Below are 25153 nucleotides of genomic sequence, written 5' to 3'. Positions count from 1 at the left end.
GGAACAAGGGGAAGTACTGCTTGTGAACTGCTTAACTTGATGTTGTGAGAAATAGAATTGCAGCTGCTGGTTTCATGTCTGACTTTTGTGTGAACAAAGGATAATTAAGAGATGTTCCTACTCATGGCTCGCATACTAGTTGTTACTTTCACACAGAACTGTGTAGAATGGCGAGACTTTGGCCTTGAGTGCTGGCCCAGTGTGAATATGAGCCAGAGATGTTTGTGCAGCAGTGACAGCCATTTTAATGTTTTGGGTTTTTTTTCAGTTCAAGATTTAAGCTCTCTGAGGAGACTCTATATCCTTAATCTTGAAGACTTTTCTTCCAGAGTGTGAGTTTTCCCACAAAAACTAAGCTTGAAAAGGCTTCTAATCTAACTCAGTTTTCACCTCATGCAGTCTTTGTAAGGCCACTTACTTCAAGTCTTTCCTCAACTTTGTGATCTGATGTATGCCTCAAAAATGATCATCTTGTAATTGGGAGGCAGCAGAACATGATGGTTGTTGCTGATATCCTTCACAAAGTGTTTTTATTTTCATATACTGTATGTATTATTTACCTACTTCTTTAAATGTTCCACTGAAAATATCACTTGCTGCATAGCTGTACAGAATCCAGTGTTGTTGAATCTTGACCTGCTGGAAGTTTCAAGCTAATACACCAACATGACTAAGGCTGCTACAGAGATACTGGGTGATGCCTTCAAAATCAAGGGATGGAGTGAAGGGTAGTGAAAAAAGAAAGAAAAAGGCTTTCACCCACGTCGACATCCAGGCAATCTAACAGTTCAGTCTATATTTTTTTTCTCAGGAAGATCTCCTCCTTTCTTTAATAGGATTTATGCCTGAATACTGACTTCAGGACTTCTTTGGAAGAAATTCTGACTTTCTCTTTTTTACCACATAACACACTTCCTCCTTTTCTATTTAGAGCTCATAAAACTGGGTGTGCTGTTAGTTAACTGTTTTTGTACTTACTGCTATTCAAAGTAGATAAACCCAGCAGTATCAATTCCTTTTAACCTTAAAAAAAACATGTATGCAATGGTCAGATATATGCTTTATGCAAAGTATTTGAGTCAGTCATCTGTAATAGTGCTATGAAAGAAGTCTTTTCTTTTGATTGCTGAACTTACTAGAAATCAAAGTGGAACAAACAGCAGGTTGCTGAAAATTTTGGGTGCATTCCTATTCTTTTCTTGAGATGAAAGGTTTAATACTATTTGCAAGGAATGTTCAGTCTGAGCATTCAATTAAGGCTCAAGAAGAAGGATGAAGAATCTCAGCATTAGCAAGTTTTTGGAATGTCTTCTTATGAATCAGAAGGTAGAAAACTGTGTGTCAGTTGTCATCATAGGGGTTAGATATTAGCAGACCCACTGCAAAGCTGTTGCAGTTGATACACATGAGATGCAGTACTACATTTATACTATTTTTTTTCAGTAGTTAGAATAGCCAAACATAATTATTCTATAAAGTAAATTAGTTTTAGATATTTTGTTTTAAAAATAAGAACTCTGGTGCTGATATCTTCAGAGGATTTTCTTATAGAAGGTATAAATAGAAATCACAAATAATGATTGCACTGTTAGTTTGGAGCTGAATAATAGGGTAAAAAATGCAGGTTTTAGGGTTGTCTTATTTGAACTTTGCCACTCTGTATAAGAATTCAATTATGTTGAATCTAGGAGTTCTCTTAGTGAAGGTTGAATTTGAAAACGAAAGTGTTTTGAGGAAGTTGGGTGTTCAGCCTACCAGAATGACTAAAGAAGTACTTCTGTAATCTTGTTGTGGAAATAACATAGAAATAAAAGTGTTATAGGAAATAGCTTTACCTTTTTTTTTTTTTTTTTTTTTTGGTCCTGGGCGGAGGGTGTTCTGTTTTAAAAGAAAATGCTCTATATTGAATAATAATTGCAACATGTAATGCTTTTTATTAAATGCTGATATTTATCATTACCATGATGTAAACTCATGGTCTTGTCCTGTGGTTGGGATGTTTTATAGGGTAGTATTCTAAGACTGGGGCAAACAGGTTTGTCAAGATTTTATTGTTCTGAAGGCCTGTCTTTGTGGTTCCTAACCACTTATTAGCTGACCCTCACTCCTACTGACACTGTCTTCTCCTTCTGAATCTTTTCCACTGATTCTTTATCTATCTGAGAGTCAAAAATTGCACAACCTTTTAATGACAGTTACGTGTACACAGCCTTTGTGTGCTAGTCCTGATTTGTTAGCCTGACAGAAGTCACTGGAAGTGTGACATAGCACAGAATCAAAATTAATGTTGTCTTAATTTACCTGTTTGGAAACAGGTAACTATACCATTCTTGTATTTCCACCAGTGCTCGTGTTGTGGTCTAACCCCAGCTGGCAACTAAGCACATGCAGCTGCTTGCTCACTTCCTCATCAGTGGGATCAGAGAGAGAATCAGAAGAGTAAAAGTGAGAAAAATTGTGGGTTAAGATAAGACAGTTTAGTAGGAAAAGCAAAAGCCATGCACACAAGCAGAGCAAAACAAGAAATTAATTCACTGCGTCCTATGGGCAGGCCAGGTGTTCAGCCATCTCCAGGAGACTGTCAAATGTAGTGGTGACATGGGAAGACAGGCATCACTGAAAACAGCCCCAGCTTCTTCCTTCTTCTTCCCAGCTTTATATACTGAGCAGGATGTCACATGGAATGTCCCTTTGGCCAGTTTGGGTCACCTGTCCTGGCTGTGTCTCCTCCCAGTCTCCCATGCACGCCCAGCTTCCCTCCCCAGCGTGGCAGTGTGAAAAGCACAAAAGGCCTTGGCTCTGTGTAAGCCCTGGTCAGCAGTAACGAAAATATCTCTGTGTTATCAACCCTGTGTTCAGCACAAACCCGAAACGCAGCCCCGTACTAGACACTGTGGAGAAAATTAACTCTGCCCCAGCCAAACCCAACACAACTGGTCTCTTTCACGTTTCATGGAGGAAACTGCGAAACCCTGTTGTGAGAAAGCTGTTAAGAGGGTAGGGACTAGGGAGTGACAGGATGATGGAAGTTTCACAAAGAAAACTGGTTGGTGTTTGAGAAAAAAAATTGACTTTATTTTGAAGAGGTGAGGTTAGTATCTTTATAGTGATTCTTCTTTTCCCCCTTTGGGAGAAGATGAATTCAGGAAAGGCATATGAGGTGTAATGCTGTCTTTCTTTTGCAGTAGGAAAGGTTAACAGGAGGAATATTGTTGGGTGTGTCTAAATTTAGAGCTGGACAGACAGGATGGAAAAAGAACCAGCTGACTTAAATCTATATCTGGTCTGAATTTGCATAGGCATTGGAAGGGGATCGTAGAACTTTTGTATATGAAGTTAGTAATTTATATTCAGGATTCCTGGATTGGAAGTGGAAACCTGTGTGAATTAGCACCTGGGCCATTCAGAAAGGCTTGGGGTTCAAAAGCTGAAAGGAAATAGGAAAAAAAAAGCAAAACCTCCCCTCTGCCCCCGAAGTTACACTTTCTGAAATATCCTATTTATGGGGACTGATATAGCAGCTAGTGCTTTAAATATGCTGATCTGTGTGTAAATTATTGCAAGATATGTAAGATAACATATAGTGGTGGAGTTGTAATGCTGCCATCTTACCAGAGGGAATGTTTAGGACTGGCATCCTGCCACAGGTTCAGATATATAGGAATTGCAGACATTTTGTTTGTTCTTCACAGTTTGATGATTCTCAGGAATGTTTCTGTGACACAGAGGGGATGTGTGTAAAAAGTGCGATTATCAAGCCATGCTAATAAAATTAAGAAAGGAAGTCTTATATGCAAGAATATCAGTATCAGTTTTGTCTTAAAAATCACATATCCACATTTAGAGAACTTCAGGAATATACAGTCTTACATTAAAAAAAAAAAAAAAAGTTTTATTCATTTAGATTGCTTCCCTATGTAGGGGAACATACATGTCATCCTGCATGCCAAACTCTTTTTCCCTCAACTAGAATGACTGCAGCAAGCATCCTTCTCATTTTGTTCTGAAATTCAGAATACAACTTGCTCTTTATCACAGTTGTGTGTAAATGCATTTTCTCTGTGTACAATGCAGGTGGCGTTTGCAGAGATTTGTGCCTGTACAGGTGTGCCACAGAACTGCTGGTTGCTGTTCAGTAAAGGAAATGGTTGTGGTAGAAAGTAAGATGGTTACCCTTAAGTTACGAAAGGTGCTCTCTCTCTCATGTTACTGAAGATGCTTTGAAACCCTTGTGCTAACCATATGTTGTGAACTAGTTTCTTAGCTACAATGTTATTTAACAGACAGTTATGGAAAGCGTATCACAAAGATGGAGAGATAACCCAGTTAGGCGGGCGTAGGACCAAGGTCTGTGTTTTCAGCCCTTTATTTTATAGCTCTTTGTCATTTCAGAGCCGGCTCTTTAGTATATTAATTCACTGTTAGGCTGGGTCCTGTGGTGCTGCACTGGTATTACTTTTCTAAGTACATTGCATACTCAAATTTATTCCTAATGCCTGGGAGCAAAGCTACTCTTATTTGTGTTAATTTCAAATCATTCTGTTATCTTTACAGTGTGCTGACTTCCTAAGAATTTTAGAATTTTGCACATCTGAAAAACTGAGTTCTGAATACTTACATGTAACTTCTGGAGTTAGTTCTCCATTTCCATTCTGTATGAGAAGATTTCCAGCACTTGCTTAATATTTTGTGATATATTACTGTCTAGTGTGTTTTTTTGTTTCCTACCTTTGTTGGAATCATTAAACTGCCATTTTTTTTTTTTTTTTTTTTAGCTGGTCCAGTGCTGTGTTGTGGATTCCATATAAGAATAATGATGTTGGTCACACGCTGATATTTTGGTTGTTGTCTGACCTAGTGCTTACCCTGAGTCAGGGACTTTGCAGATCTTTGCACAAGAAGCTGGGAGGGAGCGCAGCCCAAACAGCTGACCCAAACTGGCCAAAGGGATATTTTATACTGTGGAATGTCATGCCCAGTAAATAAACTGGGGGTTGTTGGCTGGGAGCTGCCAGTTGCTTTTGGGGGATGGTCTGGGCGTTGGTCAGCGAGTGGAGAGCCATTGTTCATCACTTGTTTTTTCTTGGGTTTTATTTCTCACTCTCTTTATTTCTTATATCAGTTTTTATTGTCATGATGGTTATATAATGATAATTATGATAATTATTTTTATTTTATTTTCGTTATTAAATTGATCTTAACCCTTTTGCTCATTCTCCTTCCCATCCCACAGGCAGGGGAGGTGGGGGAAGCAAATGGCTGTGTGGTACTTAGTTGCCAGCCGGTGTTGAACCACGACAGAAATGCGCTAAAATGTAGAGATCCAAGTCATGTTTGGCACATAAAAGTGGTGATCATACTTCTGTTTAACTTCAAATTAGAAAATAAATATAAAGGAAATATTAAGTATGAGAAGATGTGAGAGTTTGAATAAAGCTGTGTGGGGACTTGGACTAAATGTTGTGGTATTCTTTCTTCATTGAAATGTTTCAAGGTGCTCTACAGCATAGACAAAGGCAATTTGAATATTAGATTTTTATTTATCCTTAAGGGCTAAGGAAACAAGAACAACCAAAAAAGGGTGTTATGCAAAGCCGTGTTTTTCCGACAATATATTGTTGTCTTATAGGTTAATCTTTGAGGAAATGATCTTTTGATATAAATTTTACCTCTTACATACATGTTTGATTTTAAATTTAAATATAAAATCTCAGAGAACAGAGAATGTAGAGCAAGATGTGCTGCTTTGTAAGGTCTTTCTTCTCAGGAGTACTCATAAAAGAAGCTGATCCTTAGAAGCAAGTTGCTAGCTGTTCTTTGTTTAGTAGATATTTTGGTACTATTTTTTTCACTTTTTATCCGTAACTTTCTGATCTCTCATACCTCTGCACTAAAATTAATGATTCTTGATGCAATGATGTTACATTTCGTAGTGTTCTGAATTTGTAATTGATTTTTAAGTATTACAGAGTCAGTTTGAATCTAAAATCTTTAAAATATTTAGGAATGCATTAGAATATATTCCATACATTACAAGTTTATTTGGTGTGTTCTGTAGCTTTTAAACAAAATAAAACAAAATAAACAGCAAACCACTGTCAGTAGAGAAGGACTGAATTAAACTCCAGCTGTAGCAGCAGTTGGACACACACGCATGAACACGATCTGTATCTGAGTTTGTCCACCACCTATCTTATTTGAAAGGTCATTGAGGTGACTGGAAAAGGGCAAATATTTTACCCATCTACAAAAATCAAAATTCTGGTAATTGCAAGACTTCATTCTTATGGGAAGTTACAGAACAGGTGTTTGTGGAAGTTGTTTTCAGGCACGTGAAAGACAAGGAAGCAACTGGGAAAAACCAGCTCAGGTTTACCAAGGGTAAATTGTGCTTGAATTAACATGGTGCTTTCTGGGATGGAACCACTGGTTCAGTGGATGAATTAAGAGTTATGAATGCTGTCTACCTTGACTTTAACAAGGCACTTGATGTGTTCACCTCTAGTATTCCTGTAGACAAGGTGGTAAGATACAGTCTGGACATACAGAGCATGGAATATGGTCACCTGTAAATAAGAAAGGATAATGTGATGTTATTGTTTCAAAGTCAAACTGCCAGGTGGTCCTTGGAGTGGGGTTCCTTAAGGTCAGTGTGGGCTCTGGTGGTGCTATTCAATATCTTTGTAGGTGTTCTGATGGTACAATCAAACCCTCTCCGGGTTTGCAGGTGACTTCGAAGTGGAAGGGGAGGGAATTTGTGGGAAGGAGGAACCACCATTCATTCAGGGAGACCTTGACAGGCTGGAAAATTGGACCAACAAAAATTGCATGACTTTTAGCAAAGATAAATAGGAACTGCACCTGGAGCTGAGTAAACTTCGGTGTCAGAACAGGCTGGGAACTGACTGGCTGGGGTATAGCTCTGCTGCAAAGGACCTGCAGAGGGTTCTGGGGGATAGAGAGCTTTACATGAGCTAGTAGTGTACTGTGGCAGTAAAGAGGGCAAACAGTGTCATGACTGGATCAGGAAGAGAACCGTCAGTGGGTCGAGGCGTGTGCTTATTCTACTCAGCACTCAGTAGGCCCGCGTAAGGTGATGAGAGTGTTGGAGATTGCTGGGGTGGGAGAGAGAACTGGTCATCCTGTGCCTGGTAGATTCAGAGAAAAGTACTCTGTTTGCCAGGGTGTATAGAGTGACCTGGGTAACCTAATTTAGGGCTGTGCGTTCAGTAGAAGGTTGGACCAGGTGATTCTCCAGAGATTGCTTCCAGTTTAGACTTTAATCTATTATTCTACCAAACAGATGATAAGTTTTTTTGTTACTTTTTGAAAGGTTGCCCGTGATAGTCCATAGTTATGATGTGTTCTGTCTGTTCTTGATTGAGTAGACTGAACTAATTTGTATTCAAGATACTTTTCTGCAAAGCATTAAACATTTTTCTTCTACATGAGCTAGAGATTTCAGTAGTCACTGGCATTGCTTGTGATTTGTCAAGCATATAGCTTTATATACAGAAAGGTGTTAGTTGAAAGCAAAATAAAAATCATTAATCTACATGGTGACATTGTTATAATAAAATTAAAATTATGCTTTTTTTTTAAAAAAAGGATCTTAAGGTTATAAACTGGAAATATATATCAACAGAATAATATTCATAGCCTGTTACTATGTTAACCAAGTTTTACTTGGGTTAGACTTGACACTACCTCTAAATAAATATATTTGTTTCATGAAGTATTGTAGTTGCTGTTAAAAATTGGCAGTTAAGTTATCCTAAATAGATTTCAGGATGTAAGAGCTTTATTTCAGAAATTCTTGGAAATTTAGAGAAAAAAGATGTAGGTAACTATTTTCCTCTCCTTTCTCCCCTTCTTTCTTTCTTTCTTTCTTCCTTCCTTCTTTCTTTACTCTTTTGGTCTGTTTTCTTCTTTTACTCTTTTCCTCCTTTAATGGGTAACTTAAATGAATTGTGTTTTACTAAAGCAGGTAAATTGATTGTTTGTAGTGGATGTTTTCTGTGAACTGGGTCTTTTTGTTGAGTGTTTTAGTGAAATGCTTTTCTTGTAAAAACTTTTGCCAAAATTTCTCTCACTAAATTAAAAGCAATTCTCTTAGAGAAAGTGTAGTAGTGTTTTCTCAGACAAAGGACACTTAGAGCATCTTTCGACACGTGATAGAATAACTTCACTGTTTAATTTTGGTGTGCCAGCTTTCTAAAGGACTTTTTAATGAAAAAATATTTATTCAATAAAGTTAATTTTTAAAGTATCATATATAAACCATGAAATTTTATGCCTTTTTAGTTTAGAGATTTTGTGGTGTGTTTTGGAAGTAGTATAGAGCAGTCTGTACAAGAAGATTTCTAGGCATTTACAGTATTTGAGAAGTGAGGCTTATACAAAGATGTTGGAACGTATTTTTCAAACACTACACATAACTTTTCAACAGTATATAAATTCCGTTTAGAAAGTTTGTGAAAATATCCAAAAAAAAGGCAAGAGGGGTCAGAGTAATCACTGTAAAACTTGGTTTCCTTTGGTGTGTTCTCTAAGTTAAATAGCCATCCTTGTCATACGTACCTATACCGTGGAAAAATGCTGGTGAATAAGAGCAATGTGCCCATCTTGCTGGCTTGCCCTTGGCTGTCTCAAATAAACATTTTCTCTGGCATCATTGTGAAATGGAAGTCAGGCACATGCTGAGAGAACGCTCTCAACTGACAGTGTACTACAGCTAACCTTTGAGTAGCCTAATGTTTAAAACCATGCAGAAGAGAGTTATTCCAACAGGGGATATCTGGGGGAAGTAAGGTTAAAAATACCCCTTACCAACCTTACTATTTTCTGCCAGTACTGGGGGAGGGAAGTAAAAAAAGTGATGGATCAAAACCAAACGGACATTTTCTTTTGGATTGACAGACTTCAATAGAAGTGTATTTTTCAAACAAACCTGTTCACTGGAAGTCTGCAGGGAAGTTCTATGTGTAAATTTCGAAGTGATACTTTGGTGAATTAGGTTGATTCAAAAGGAGTTTACTCAAAAGTGGAGAGTACCTGACCAACTAACTCCTAATGTAGCTGTAGGAGGAAGTGGTTGATGGCACTGTCAATATACTCTTTAACTGTGGCACTTCTCTTTTATCCCGTACTAGCAGCTAGTAATTTGAAAATGGCATTTTATAATCTTCAGAGAAGAGTTTTTAAAGTGCTAGGAGCAGGAAGGTGAGAACTGGGGAGCATGACTCCTAAAATCACAGTTGGTTTTGGCTAGCTTTTGTTAGTATTCTGAGCAGATGAGAATCAGTCAGTGGGACAAAGCACTGAGACGCCAGAAAGCGCCAGAAAACAATGATTCATGCTCCAGTACAAACCAGATGGATGTGGGGACATAATTACAGTGTGTAATGAAAACTGAAACAGTTTGTTGGCCTCAGCCCACTGGTAGCTCAGGTTTGCCCTTTCTTTCTCGGTTACAAGGGCTTAGAGGAGCCCTGTGTTCAATGTGGGTGGGAGTAATAGACCCACAGTGCAGACCCTGGAGTCTGTTGGGAGTGGATGTGGGGAAGCCAATGGGTCAGACATGCCCACAGATTTCAGCTGTGGCCCATGGGAAAGTTGCAGAGGTTCATTGTGTCAGAGTTTTTGTGGTTTGAAAAGCTTATCTACTTCGTTGCTCTAAGCAGTTGAGCAAATACTATTTTCAGCTACTTTGAAGGAGAAAACTTGGGATGAGAGGAGTGGTCTTTGATTTCTGTAGCTGAGAGAGCAAAGTCTCTCTCTGAATCTGCACTCCCCTTCATGGCTAGCTTCAGAAACTTAGCCTTTTCTGCTTCTGACTTGAGAACAGATTTTGAAGAAACGTGTGAACAGTTCTCTGCTATGTGGGTCACAGAATTCTTAATAATTCTTTGTCCAGAACTCAAATCTTACAACAGTAACAAAAGTATTAAGTTGGTGGCCATTCTGTCTCCTGTGAACCAGAGGATGCCAAGGCCTGTGTCCCTTTGGAGTGACTTGTGACTGAAATTCTTCCCTCTGAGAAAGTTTCAGTTACTATTATTATGTGTTGGAGAGCTAAAATAGAAAAAGGGCTACCGAAACGACTCTTTCCATTTCCTTGGCATTTATAAGGGAGAAACACCTAAAAAGGGAAATGTTAGATTACAAAAATTGGGTTTGGCACTAAGATCTGAAATTTCTTTACAGTAATTAAAATCATTAATTTTATATTTGAAGGAACATTTTAATCCATTCCTACACAAGGTTTCTGTTGAAAATTTAGTAGATTTCTGTAAAGGTCTTTAAGGAAATGTGTATTCTAACTGAAGGAAGAAGTCTGCAGTTTGTTAATTTTTTATTTTAGAAGGATTGAGTTTTTTTAGTTGAGTCAATTTTTCCGTTAGTCTGAATAAATCAAAACTTAAAAATTGCCTAATCTTATATTAACAGAGGGTTTTATTAACAGTAATACTAGATGTTTTCTTTATAATACTTTTCAAGGGTATGCCCAGTGAGCAGGATTTCATTCTGTGGAAGTTTTGAGTCAGATTGCACAGCCAAGCAGTTTTCTTGTTAATAAAGCACACAGTTTCATGTTATTCTTATGTAGGCAATGATTTGGCCAGAGTTGTAGAAGCTGGACCCAGACATTAACTGATATAAAATAAATGATGTTTTTTTGTTCACACAGTTGCTGACATAACTTTTAAAGCAGGTTTTGACGTGGAGTTTCACGAAGCTCCTTTTAGCTACAGAACTCTATACATAAATGCATTTTTGAAAGTTGTTTGCAGCTTTATGTGATTTAGAGTTCTATCCAGATTTATAGACGCAAATATTGTTTGCTTTTCAATATTTCCTGGCAAGATTTCTCTATGCAGTGATCGTGAATTGCTAAGGTAGCAGTTGCAATTTTGCTGCAGTGCAGACTTGACCATAGTAATTCCTGTTTTATACTCATATATTTGTATGTCTGATTAGCTGGACTGTCATACTGTCTTCAGCTGGGGCACGTCCTAGAAGGTTGTTTGGAGGTTTTTTGGCACAGTGCCTGATAGTGTAAATGAAACTTGACTTTACTTAGTGGGACACCTGCAAGAGCAGAAGTGCTACTGAAATCAAGAGTTTGCTATGATGTAAGTAGAAGGGTCAAATGTATTTAGCTATTTTTATTGTTATTAATACTGTCCAATTTTTTTTTTTAAACACTCATGAGAGGAAGTGCCAGTTTTTTACTACAAGCGAATTTTTAAAACCATGTTTGAATCTCTGTCTAGTTACAGTATGCTTGTTAAACGGAATAGTTTTCATATATTCATGAAGAAATAAGTAACAATTTTCAAGTTGTGGCATTATTTTTTTAAGAACAAAAGTGGTGACAGTATGTAACTTATTCAAAAATACATTTCAGTAAATGGGTTGAAAGTGAGTTGAAAAACGTTACTAGGCCCACTGTAGATTTTTATTTAGATAAATATTGTCTGTTAATATAAAATCATGCACCCTAGCTATTGTATGATCTATCAAGAAAATAACAAGAGCACAATATGAGAAACACACATTTATCAGACTTTGTGACACAGTTGGGAAAATAAAAAAGTATGTCAGATGAACTAAAAGCATAAATGCTATTATTATAGACAGTTTTAATATGAGAAGAAAAAATGCCGCTGGGAAGAATATACTTCATGAAAATCTGATTATGGATAATTTATCTTTTTGGTTGGTTGGTTGGGTTGGTTTGTATTTTTTTTCCCTGGATAAATAGGTCATGTTTTCCTTGAAATCTGTGGAAAATTTATGTGACCAATTTAAACTCCTCGTCTAAAAGTAGATTTGTATTTTTTAGGAATGAAGGAATGTTTTACTTTTGAAAACGTGTTAACAGTGCTGCACACAGCTTGCTAACGTGCGTGTGAAATGTCGCTTACAGGTGCTGACCTTAAAGAAAGGGCAAAAATGCACTCAAGTGAAGTTAGTTCTTTTGTCTCCAGAGCGAGAGCAACTATTAATGAATTGGGTAAGTAACCTCTGCCTTGAACAGTGTCATTGTAACTTCAGCCTGAGAAGCGTTAGATCAGAGGAATGACATAACCATGCATGGTTGTTCATTCTTGACAGGTAGGGGGATACTCAAAACTGTTTAGCATTCAAAAGCACTTAATAAGGATTACAGAGTGTATTGACAAATATGAATCGCGGTGCATTTATTCTTTTAAAATGTTCCAAATTGAGTTGGATTTTTTTTTTTTTAAGAAGGCTAGAAAAGCTAAATCTCAACTGGACTAGAGGTGGTTTTCCATTCTGTTTTCGTAAAGGATGGGTTGTTCAGTGACATCCAAGTGCTTTACAATTTAATTTTTGCTCTTCAATCCTTGTGGTTGGTATATTTATTGCAGTCTAATATATTTTAGAAACATGTTAACCATCAACTGCTGATAGAAATTTACCTACTAAGCCTTCTAAAATTTTACTTAATATACACTTGCTCTGGTGTAGTAAAACCTTTTAATAATTTGAGATTTTAATGGATTTCTACAAGTTTTTAAGGATAGTAATTTCTTTATAAGTTTTACAGTATGAATTCACCATCAAATGATTATATTTTTACATCTCTGATGATCAGTTTTAATATAATTGTTTTTCAACAGGGTATTGCCAATATGTTCTGTTGAAAAGAGAAGTGCAGTGTTCCAAGTTTGAAGCAATTAATTTTCTGCATTTAATTTACATGTGAAACATATTCTGCCACTTGAAATTTTGGCACAAAACTCTGAGGAATAAATAATTCCTCAGAAAATGTTTATAGATACATTTCCTTGGGAACATTATGCCAGATATTGGTTTGGCAGAATGCTATGAATGGATACCAGTATGTTTTTTTCAGGTAAATGACAAACTGCTGAAGAATGAGTGTTTGATTAGGTACTTCATGGAGAAACTTGTGCCCTCAAATGAATGTCATGCCTTTGAAGTGAATACCTAGAAATTAATAGATCATTAATTTCCTGCTGCTGATATTGTATATCATACCAGTGTTTGTCCTTCTATTGGAATGCCAAGCAACAAATTGTTCAGTTCAGGAATTTTGTAAGAATTTTGGGAGGCTTCCTTAGCACTAAGTAATAAATTTTCAGCCTTCCTTGGCCAGTTACTGGAAATACTTTGAGCTGCTATTAATGTTTAAATAGGGGCAACTTTTTTCAAGATTTTCCAGTGATTAGTAAGTAGAGTTTTTTAATTCAATTATTTTGGGATTTTAAAGTGAGGAAATTTCTGAAGCCTGGAGTATTTGAATATGGAATTCTGCGCTGCATGACTGGAAAATATTCACAGTGATTTGATGCTTTATTTTGTCACAGAGTTATAAAAACTTTGAGAGAAATGTTTGATAGTCTTCATCTTCAGTGCTATCTAGAAGGTTTACACTGGATCATTATGCTAACAGTGAATTACTTGAGGTTTAGGAAGCCTCTGTGAGTACCTTTATTCATTGATCTCTAGTCTCTTTCTCGAGAAAGAAGCCTGGAATTGTGAGCTAGTGGAATTCATATTTGAGAACCCAGGTCACTGAAGTACCTAGACAGGAAGGTTTGTGTGGGGAGGTAATAGCAATTAAACATGCCTCTGCTTGGAAAACGGATATAATTTGAACACACAGCCCTTGCCTCATACTGTAACAAAACTTTTTGCTTAAGTTGACTAAGTGTCTCGCTTCTCTCTCCCATCTTTGCATTTTTCTCCCACTTCTCCCTTTCTCCTTTCTTTACTCCCTCCCTCTCCCCATTTTGCCATTTCCACTTTGAAACATAAACAGAACAGTCACTGGAAGGTTCTCCCAGTTAATTTTTAAAGGATTAGAGAAGAATATTGGGATAACACTTCTAATATTACTGGTCAGTTATCATATCATGGGTGTTTAAACAGGCATACTTTGATTTTTGGGTCACATGATGTATTCCCAGTGTATACATCTTTGATACACTGTTTTTTTGAACACATTATGACAGCAGTAGATGTAGTTATAAGACGGATCTAACATTTTTCTGAAGGGTCTTTGCAAAGCAATTTAAAAATCGCAGAACCATAAAATGGTTTGGATTGGAAGGGACCTTAAAGACCATTTTGTTCCAACCCCCTGCCATGGGCAGGGACACCTTTTGCTGGACCAGGTTACTCAGAACTCTATCCAACCTGGCCTTGGACACCTCAAAAAATGGGCTATCCACAATTTGCATGAGAAACCTGTTGTAATGCCTCACCACCCTCACAGTAAAACTTTTTTTCCTAAAATCTAGTCTAAATCTACTCTCATTTTGAAGCCATTCTTCCTTATCCTGTCACTCCTTGCCCTTTAAAAAGTCCCTCTCCATCTTTCTTGTAGGCTCCCTTCAGGTACTAGAAGGCTGCCATTAGGTCACCCCAAAGACTTCTCTTTTCCAGGCTGAAAAATCCCAAATCCCCCAACCTTTTCTCACAGGAGAGGTGCTCTCTCCCCTTAATCAACTTGATGTCCCTCCTCTGGACTCGCTCCAGCAGATCCCTTTGTGTGCAGGGGATTCCAGAGCTGGATGCCATACTCCAGGTGGGGTCTCAGTGTGTCATTCCCTACATCAGGAACTAGTAGAAAATATAAAACAAAAATTAATGAGGTTAGATTAGATGGGAGCACAAGATGTCCCGTTCTGTGATGCCCTTATGAAGAGAAGTAAACGTAATTTTGTAGCAAGTCAGAGGCTCTTAGTTATTTTCCTTTTCTTTATCTTCTGAAGAAGTGATCTGTCATTACAGAATGTAATTTTTGTGGAACTGTGGGGACATTTTATTTTCATTTGGTTACTGCAGTGTATCTGTATATTGAAAATGATAATGATATTTTTCCTGCCTGGCAACAACTAGAATGTTGTGAGATGGTTAATGAGGAGAAACCATTTTCAAATTAGTATTTACCACTGAGAATGTTGTATAGCCAGGGAACAATATTTCCAATCTCCTACTTTGTTCTTTTTCTATCTGAGTTTAATGCTTTAATCTCATTTAAAATGTATTCTACTTTTTGCTTTTCAGAACTAGGTCATGTTTTCATAATTGCATTTGTATTCAGATGTGTGACCTAGTAAGGAGATGCTTCTTTTTAGCTGTGTTTTCATAAAGAGGACCATTAAGTTACCTTTATAGACAAAATAAAGTGAAGGTTAATTATTTCTTGAAAAACTGGATAAACTTAGCCTTTTTAGCATGCTTTGGCTTTGCTTACTGTCTGTCAGTTTCATTACATTTAAAATCCTTACGCTAGTGGTTTTGTAAAAAGCTGTAGTATCATTTTGGAATACAGCTACGGAGGAGAATTTTCTGGAAATTAAAAGCATACTGCCCTTGTTTACATGGGCATAATTTATAACCTCTTGCTAAATTTGGGTGAAGTAGTAAGACTGCAGTAAATATCGCTTGGTTTAAAAATAAACACATGAAAGGGCTGAAAAAACTGAACTGAGCCATTAGTTGCGGCACTTAAGATCTTTAAGTTGTGGGGAGGGGAATCAAAACAGCCTCTATTTTTAGAAGTGGCTGCTTTTGCTAAGATTGTATCAGAATTATGGAGGTTTGTTTGGGACTTGGTATTGTTTTTGTGTGTGTGTTTGGGGTTTTTGTATTTTTTTTCTTTCCTTTTTCTTTTGTTGTTGATAGTAGAATTTATAAAACTATTCGTCCATTACTGTGCTCTGCCTTGAGGCACTTCATTGCAGATTTAGGACTGGATTTACCCTCAAGAAACAAGAAGAGTAAAGCCTTAATAGATCTCTTGTAACCGTGCACAACAAGACAGGCCTGCCTAAATTAAATCAAATTACATTGACTTCCAGAAACCTTGTTTTTGATGCTTTGGGGGCGGGGGGAAACCCCCTATCATTCTAGGTCAGATCTTCAATATGTATTCTTATACTATGACTCCCATTAAGTCCATGTCATTCTTCATGGTGGCTGTGGGGTCTGGGCTGTGATATTATTGTTGTAGAGATGTTACCTGCTGGGACTTCAGTTGCAAAACAAACTGAGGGTGTTATGGGGCTGAATGCAGTAACCACACTCCTCCATAAAAACACCTTGGTGTTTAACAGAAAGAAAAAGTGAAGCTGTACGAAGAATTTCAACTCAGCAAATACGTGTAATCACTCAGAGTGACATTTGGCCCCAGCCTCTAATAAGTGAGAAACTTACTGGTTAGCAAAGGTCTTCCAAAGAACATAGGCATTAGCACCCAAATCCCACAAGCAGGGAATAAAAACTGGAGACTGACTGTCTTGGTTACTTTCTAAGATTTAAGTGTGGTCAGCTTGTTTTTTATTTCACATTTGGAGACAAAACACCTTACTCATGGCCTGACAGAAGCTATATCTGTACTTAATTCGGAATGAAATTCTTAATAAAGACTAACATTACTTGTTTTCTGTAGATTTTGTTGCATTATAACAAACCTTACAGTACTTTGTTGGAGACATCTGATTAATTTTGATGCGTAAGTTGTGATACAACTTCAGTAAGTGATGATATTTAGTAACTTTGTTTATACATAATTTTTACAGATATGATTAATTTTAAAATAGTCCAATTTGAATGAGATCATCCTCAGTGAAAGCATCTTGTTGTCAGTTGCTTAATTTTGTGGGTTTTATTGTGTGCTTTTTATTTTATTCAAAGCAGATACATCTCTATATTTATTGATTCTTTTTTTTTTCCTTCCTTAGCAATTTCTCTGTCATTTTGGCTTCTTTCAGTCATCACCAAACTTTTAACTTACCTAAAAGAGTGCACTTGTTCATCCTTCAGGAGAACATCCTCTTTTCCCAAAAGTTCCGGTTCTGACTGCTGAAGATCGTGCATACTTGGGATTTTTTTTCTTTGTGCCACATCACATCACCACTGCAGTTCAGTTTGGGATGCAAACTCTCAAAACATCATCTCAGAGATCCCAGGAGTGGTATCAGGATTATAAAAATTTCACTAAGTTTTCTGGTCTGGTAACTGCTGCCCCACCTTCCCATTGTAAGTTCTCAAAAGTAATCAAGAATAATGATTGATGAGGTCAGTGCAGTGCCTTATATTACTATTTGTGTTTCTGAGGCTTCTGTGGAGCTTTGGCTTGCATTTAAAATCCTGGTTTAGTAATGAACACTCCAAGCCTGATTACTACTCCTTCTGTAACATTTACCCAATTTATCTGTTTGCCAGTAGATCTGGCCATCAGAGACAGAGTAGTCTAGTTTGGAAATCCTTTGGTAAGAACTGAGGATTTCTCTCTAAGGGAAGCGTGATACAGGTTATAACTGGAGTTTACTGGAAAGCTGAGTGAAATTTCACAGCTATCAAATTTGAAAAAGGACTAATGTACATCTAGCAGAGCCATGCTTAGCAACCTGCCTCAGGCATTGTGGTGTTTTTGTGTTGCTGACACTCTGAAAGGGAGATTTTGGCACAGGGCACGGTATTTTGCTTGCTGTGTTGTGTGGTTGCCTTTTTGGTTAAGTGTACTGCATAGCTAATGCAGTCCTTGACTGCTTGCATTCTGAGCTCTTGGTTGTTTTCCAGTAGTAGATTTACTACTTCTCTTAATATTGAATTAATTTAAGATACCTGTTGACGACATGTTGTCTGTTTCCTAAACAGACAGTACTGTCCATGCAGAACTGAAATAAGGGGCTTTGTCAAATTGCATTGTATTGTTTTTAATTTAAAAAACACAATTCTAAACTCTGTACCTTTTTAGAGGCAATAAATGCAATATTAAACTTCTGTACCAAGATGTTTATTAGCTATTTATATAACAACAGTACTTCCACAGTTGGTAATACACTTCCCTTACCAACCCCCGTAATAATAACCTTTTAAAAACTTGCAAAAGAAATGCCAAAATAGAGGGCCTGTATATTAGGATAAGCTGATTGTACTTCCGTGTAGGTCTGAAGATCAGAGGTGGCTTTGCATTGCTGATTCATTGCTTTGATCCATGGTGCTGCTGTACAGCTTTGACAAAAATCAGCATGTCCTCAGCAGTAGTTTAGTTTTCCTTCTGACATTAATTCCATGTGCTGCTCTGGGAGGAAAAGAGACTATGTTTTGGACATGGCTTTTTAGTTTTCCTTCCACAAAAAGTAACTGTGCCCAAAAGGAGGGTGCTACTTACTCAAATGGTTTATTGAGATCAACATAGCCAGTCTGCACTCTGTTAAAACAGGCCTTCAGTATGCCTTGGTGTACAAAGTCTCTGTTCCCTCTCTAGGGAGCCACATTTTGTACGTTTGATGCATTGGAAAACTCAACCCTTTCCTCCCCTTGCTGAGGTTTGAGACTGCATGTTTCAATCCTTGAGTGAGAAGGGATAGTTTGCTAGCTCTTTTTCTTTGCCTGTCTTGGTGTCTGTCTCTCTTGCTAGAACCAATTGGTATTAAAAGGGCAGCAACTCCTGGCGTGGGACTGGAAGCATAAAGTTGCTCTTCTGTTGAAGAAGTCCAAAGCTCATTGCCTGGCCCAAGCATGAGGCTTTGACTTCAGGGTAGCATGGTCAAGTCTTGTGTTGAACACGCCTTTTTGCTTAGGTATGCACCGGCCATATTAATGATATTTCCAAGCTAGTTAATGAAAAAAAAAAAATTATGCTTACTGTGAAATGTTAGGGAGTGTTTCTTCTGTAGTGTTCCCTGAATGAGCGGGCTTGAAACTATTATTTGATACATTATGCTAATTTTGAAATAAAGGTATTTTAGCACTAGACTGGGGAATGCATTGTGTCAAACAAGGATGCTAGTGTTATCTTCATACTGTAAATCAGACAAGTAAAAAAAAAAAATCCCTTTTGATTTTCTTAACAATCAGAGATTATACTAGAAACTGTAGTTGTGCCTATATAGTCGTGGGTATATTATATACTGTAGTTTGAGTTTTATTTTGTGTACTCTTTAAGAAAGAAAAAAAATTACATAGAAGTAGAATGTAAAAATGTAACTGAATTCATTTAGCATTGCTGTTATCCCCCATGATTTATAAATTCACTACTTGGTTATGTGCTCTGCTATTTGTGTTAGTGAGAAATTCTTCAGTGTACCTAGTAAGGGTAAGAAACACAAGAAATAACTTACATTTTTCTTCTGTCCAGAGCTTTTACTCGTTTGCACAGAAAGTAGATTCTGTCACCTAGGTTTTACTTCATTATTGTCTTACTGAGGGCAGAATAAGACTAGAAGAGGCAACATTAGGAAGTACGAAGAAACTGAGGAATCTGTTTATCAAACTGAAGCATGTCAGTGAAAATGAATGAAACATGCAAATGATTTTATATAATGCCAAAAGAAAATAATGGAAGAGTTGGCTATAGAAAACTGTAGCTAAATGGTTTGATTAAAGCACCTCTTTCATTCCCATTACTTTCCCAGTTTGTGTTTCTGTTATCAAGAATGTAAAACGCTGTGTCTCTATTACCTGTCCACAATAAAGTACCAAATAGAAAATTTAAAAAAAATAGGAATGTGGCATTCCTAATATTCCTATATCAAGGTTGTTTTGATTGGGTTTTTCTGTCATTCAAAAATATTTTTTCTCAGTCGTATATAACGATGAGAAATCACTGGCGGAAACTGGGAAATTAATGAGATTGAGTAAGGCGCTTTAGCTGCTGTCATAATAAAAGGAAGAAAAACTTTATTAATATCTTTTACTTAATAACCAACTGTGAGCAATGCACAGTAACCTCTTTAATTAAAAAGCAACATTTCTTTAAAAGTGCTAAAAAAATGCATTTTTTTTTTATGCAGCTATTTACTGCTATTGATTGTCTGCCTGAACTTCGAAGGTATTAAAGCAAAGACTCCAATGTTCAAACAACTCTACTAACATTTGCAGTCTATTAAGCTTCTTATCCAGAGCACAGGAATTAGAGGGTAGATAAAAGCCTTTCACAGCTGTACTCCAGCAAATGAATGGCAAAAAACTGTGTGTGTCCAAATGCATGCGCAGCCTATTCAGACTTAAGAATGTGGTCATGTTTTTGCAGATGGAAATATTTTTGAAAAATATTTTAAGACATATAAGTTACTTTGAGTAATTACTTTCTCTTTTTTTTTGCAATTATGAGAGGTAAAGCTTTGGAGCATTTAATTACTTGCCCGGTCTGACCAACCTTCTTTACCTTCAACTTCATATAGGAAGATTTGGCAGTCTCTCTCAGTCGCTTTCAGGTTTTGCTAAATACATTGTTTGGTTTTCTTGGTGTTACAGAATGGATGAAAATACTTGTTGAAGTGTTTGGTTCCTGTTAGCTTTTTCCCCCACCCCAGAAAGGTCTTTTCTTGATGGTAGTGTTGCAACTGAAAATGCAAGCAAACTGTTGTAGCCACGGACATGATAACATATTTTGCAAGGTAAGGTAAATGCCTGAAACAAAATTGTCATTCCAGTGATAATATATCATCTTAACATTATTATTTTTCTTCAGGAAAAGGTCCCTAAAGATGAAATCAAGATATAGTTTTGTGTTGCAGTTATGTTTCTGATTTCCTATGACAAAAATTATCTAATATATGTGTAATTTTTTGATTATAATGTTCCTAATATACAGAATATTTCAGTTATCAAAATTGCTCGTGGACTACCTCTACTTGCCACTCAAGGTGCATAGTTTATGTCCTTTAAGATTTTTTTTAATGGAAAAAAAAAGTCTTAATTTTTACAATAAAGAGTGACATCACCAAGAGAGATCAAAAATCTTTGTAGTGCACAGGTGGAAGAGAAGTCTATTCTGAGCTACAAGATAAGAATATCTAGGTGTAAACTTAGTTATTTTAAAACTAAATCAAAAATCCATTCCCAGTTATTATGCAAGTTAGTTTTAAATAATCATTACTACTGACTCAAAATTCTTATTTCTGTCTGTGACCTTTTGAAAACACTTCTCTAACTTGCAACCAGAAGACTTGCAGATTCATTTAGGGTTCATAAAGAGGCTGTAAAGTAGCAGGTCTGGAACCTTTCTTTCAGCATTGTTGGTGTAGGAATCAGACATAGACTTGCAGTATTATGTGGGTTTAAGCTATTGCTAGTCAAAATATACACTGAAAATAATGAGAATGTAAGTACAAACCTAAAATTTGTAATTCTTTCTTTGACACTTTCACTCTTCAGATGTGACTGTTGTTTCTTCTTTTTTGCTATTTAGACATTTTATTAATTTGACCATTCTTTTTATTAATTTGAAGGCTCCATTATTGTTGCTACATTTAAGTAAATGCACTAAGAAACATGGTGGGGAGGAGCTTTCTTATCTGTAGATTAAAGTTTGTCCTTGGAAAGGTGCTGCAACAACTAAACATGGAAACTAAACTACTACTGGGCAGGTGAGGGACTGGAAAGTTGTGAGGTGTGGTTAACATGGAGTCACAAGAGGGAAATTTTGCTTGACTAGTCTTACAAACTATGAAGAAAGGACTGGTTTCATAGGTGAGGAAGGAGCAGTGGATATTTTCTGCCTTGACTTCAGTAAGGCTTTTGACAGTATTTCTTGGAGTAACTGGTGGACTGGGTGAGCAGGCAGCAAAGGGGGCTGAAAATTGGCTAAATGAAAAGGTGCAGACTCTGGGCATCAGCAGCATAAAGTCTGCTTGGAGGCCCCTGGCCAGTGGGTTGTATCCCAGGGACCAGTGCAGGGTTCAGTCCTATTCAACATTTTTAATGGTCTGGATGATGGTCTGAGTGTACCCTCAGCAAAGTTCACTGCTGGCATAAAAGCATAAGGAGCGGGTTGTGCCATCACTCCGAGGGAACTCAGCAAGCTGGAGAAGTAGGCTGACAGAAACCTCATTAGATGCAACAAAGGAAAGTGCAAACAATCCTGTGCACCAGGTACGTGCTGGGGGTAATGATATGAAAAGCACCTGCACAGAAAAGCCTTGCAAGTCCTGTGGGCACCAAGTTAACATGAGACAGCTCTGTGCCCTTGTGGCAAAAAACTGCAGTGGTATCCTGGGCTGTTGGAATGAGCGTTGCCTGGAAGGTGAGGGAGGTGATCCGTTCCCTCTCAGCTCAGGAGAGGCCACTGCTGGAGTACTGAGGACAGTTCTAGGCTCCCCTGTAGAAGGCAAAGATGGAGCTACTGGAAGGTCCAGTGAAGGGCTGTGAAGGTGCTGAATGCTCTGGAGCATCTCTCGTATGGGGAAAGGTTGAGCAAGCTGGGGCTGTTCAGCCTAAAGAAAGGAAGGCTCAGGAGGTGATCTCATCAGTGTAGAAATATCCAAAGGGGAAGGTGTTAAGAAGAGGACACTGGGCTATCTCCGTTGGTATCTAGTGACGGGACCAGAGGGAATGAGCACAGACTGGGACACAGGACGTTCTTCCTGAGCATCACAAAGTCCCTGTTCACTGTGAGGGTGACCGAGCGTTCATACAAGTTACCCAAGGAGGTTGTGGAGTCTCCCTCCTCAGAGATCTTCAGAGGCCACCTGGACATGAGCTTGAGCAACCTGCTCAAGGTGATGCTGCTTGAGCAGAGGGGTTGGACTGGGTGACCTCCACAGGTCTCTTCCAGCCTCAACCATTCTGTGATTTAAAGGTTTCTCGTATGCATTTGCCACACTTTCTCAATCTGCTAGAGTTAGATAATGAATTGTAGAACTGTTACTCTATTCTTCGATTTATAGTAGACTTTCCTTCAGTAATATATATAATACAGTATGCAGGATATTTTTTAGGCAATTAATCTTCCTTGTTTTATGTTTTAGGAAATCTTTATTCAGAAGGAAAAATGAGCTGCTAGACATGACCCCTGATGTTGCTTGTCCTAGTAAGCTGTTCACTAATCAGCCTTATTTGTCAAATAATCAGAAATGCACGTGTGACATAAATAGCTTGGACAATCTATTTTTTTGCTCTGTGGGAACTCAGTTCTGCTGTCATGTTAAATTGAATTCTCTTGCTGCTTCTGTCTTAGTTGGACACTCACAGTTTTAGAGGCAAGCAGAGTACTCTCACTGCTTTCTTTTCAGTCAATACCAGGAAACAAGAATTCTTCTTTTCATAATTAAAGACAAGTTAAGCTTATCAGTCTTGCTTGGTAGGTACCAGAGGTAGTAACCAGCTTCTGATTTATGTCTGAATAGCTGTTCTTTCTGATGATTGATTGCCAGAGGTCACTGAAATAAGATGAATGATGAACAATAAGGACTTTTTTGAACATTATCCAGGTATAAAACAACACACGATTAGCAAGGGAAGTTAAGGTGACTGTCTTTATTTTAGTGTTTCATATCAAATGCATAAAAAGGAAAACGTTAAAATGTGTCTGTATTTGAATGTTCCTAAATACCAGATTCTGACTGTTAAAATCAGTTGAATAGAAAATATTTGTCCTAATTCAGTAGTACTTCAAGAGTACTTCAAAAATAGAAGTTAATTGTCTCTAAGGGACCATACAGAATTTCTGCATTGTTAGGGCTTGAGTGGGTTTTCATGGAATTTTCTTTTCTGGTTCATGGGAATCATGAACTGTTCCAGCAGTAGCAATGCAAACACTTTACTTTAGGAGAAACTGAATTCTAAGTTTGCTGGACTTCAACTCTTTAATGATGACTCCTATATCCTAGCTATAAGAAGGAATACTACAGTTATCCTACAGGTTGATTGTAACTGCTGCCAAGCTACAAATGTGTGATTCTCATATACTTCATTGGTAATTAAACAGTCTACAGCTCAAAATATTTTGTACCTAGCTCAGGAATGTGTTGGTTTTTTTTCTTTTCGTATGAGTATGTGGTACAGTTGCTAACAGAAAATATTACAAGTATAAATTTACTCAGCAGGCAAGGAAGATGGTCCTGGAAGGTTAGTATCTTTGAATTTGACACATTCTGCACCAGTAACTCTGTTTTCTTGGTGTTGTGTACTTCAGTTTAATCAATCTGGACAAGTTCATATAGGTTGACCGGGAGCACAAATCACAAAGTCTGGAATTCTGGATAGCTGCATTATTCTTGGTGATAGGTCTTCCTCAGAGTCCTTGTACACCATCTAAAGAATGTGTTATTGCCTGTTTTGTGAAGTATACTGTATGTAATGTTTCATAAAAGCAAGGCTACTTTCATATATAAATTTTTGGGTTTACTCTATGTGTTCATTCTTTGTACTTCTTCCTTCCTTCTTCCTAAGTAACTGTGGAAAGTAGATTTGTCCTGGTTGATCAGACCACTTATTTTCTGTCAATAGTGAGAAAGTGAGGCTGTGAAAAAGGCTGCTTGAGAGTTAGTAAGACAGTAATTTAGTTTATCTTACGTAGCTGTAATTTTATAAGAACTTTCCTAATGAATTAGTCAGAGAACTAAATAGTCAGATATGATTCAGGTTAGTAGAATCCAGGCAACTTCTGCTTTCTATTTGGGGAATATCAGTGTCCACAGTAATATGAATCAGCTGTGTGGGCTTTGTGACACACATCTGAGAAACTATTTAGTGGTCAAGTCCTCCAGACCCGATGCCTGTATTTATGTGCCTGTTGTTCATCATATCACCATCTCTAAGCAGAAAGGAAATCCCTTGTTAGTCAGCAGCAGCGGACATCACGTGGAAAGCCATTTAGAGATGAAAACGTTACCTGCTTCAGAAAAACTGTGATTCTTTGAAATTACTTCCAACACATTACATGTGTTTTTATGTACTTAGCTGCAAAGTGCTCCTTCTTTGATGTCCTGTACTGATGGCAAAATTGTGGGAGACTTTAGCTTGCTCTGTTCTATGTATTTCAGTAATGGAGAGTCAAGGGGAGAGCAGGAGGTATCCCAAGACTACAAGATCCTGCTGGTCAGCCTAATCTAAAACTACATATCTGGCATATCTGTCTAGCAGGAGTGTACTCCTGAAGTTGAGCTGAAGATGTGCAGAGCAGGAAACAGGCCCTTTTCTTTATATTGCTTTATATAATATTTTCTAACTTTTGTTTCACCTTCTTGTGGGTTTAGTTTAGGTATATAATGTTACAAAGTTTAGTTTCTTGTGTTGAAGTTTTCAGTTTACCTGTTGGTCGTTCTACCTGTATAATGTCTTGAATGGCTTTTGCTTGGGACATGTTTTGTATGCAAAATGGAAGTGTCTTTACAGAATATGCAGCATGTTTTACAAT

The 25153-nt window shown here is 37.4% G+C and overlaps 1 protein-coding gene across 1 annotated transcript in view; it reads left to right on the top strand.

Annotated features, from left to right (window-relative positions):
• AUH (AU RNA binding methylglutaconyl-CoA hydratase) overlaps positions 1-25153 on the top strand; it is a 108082-nt gene that overhangs the window by 24444 nt on the left and 58485 nt on the right. The window contains exon 5 of the mRNA XM_050328884.1: positions 11933-12019. Within this exon, the coding sequence (XP_050184841.1) occupies positions 11933-12019 (87 nt within the window). The remainder of the gene's footprint in view (positions 1-11932; positions 12020-25153) is intronic.

Source organism: Myiozetetes cayanensis, unplaced genomic scaffold (genome assembly GCF_022539395.1).
Source record: "Myiozetetes cayanensis isolate MyiCay16 unplaced genomic scaffold, myiCay2020 scf4, whole genome shotgun sequence".
Classification (NCBI taxonomy): Eukaryota; Metazoa; Chordata; class Aves; order Passeriformes; family Tyrannidae; genus Myiozetetes; species Myiozetetes cayanensis.
Note: the sequence above shows the minus strand (reverse complement) of the source record. Positions and strands in the feature narration are given on the sequence as shown.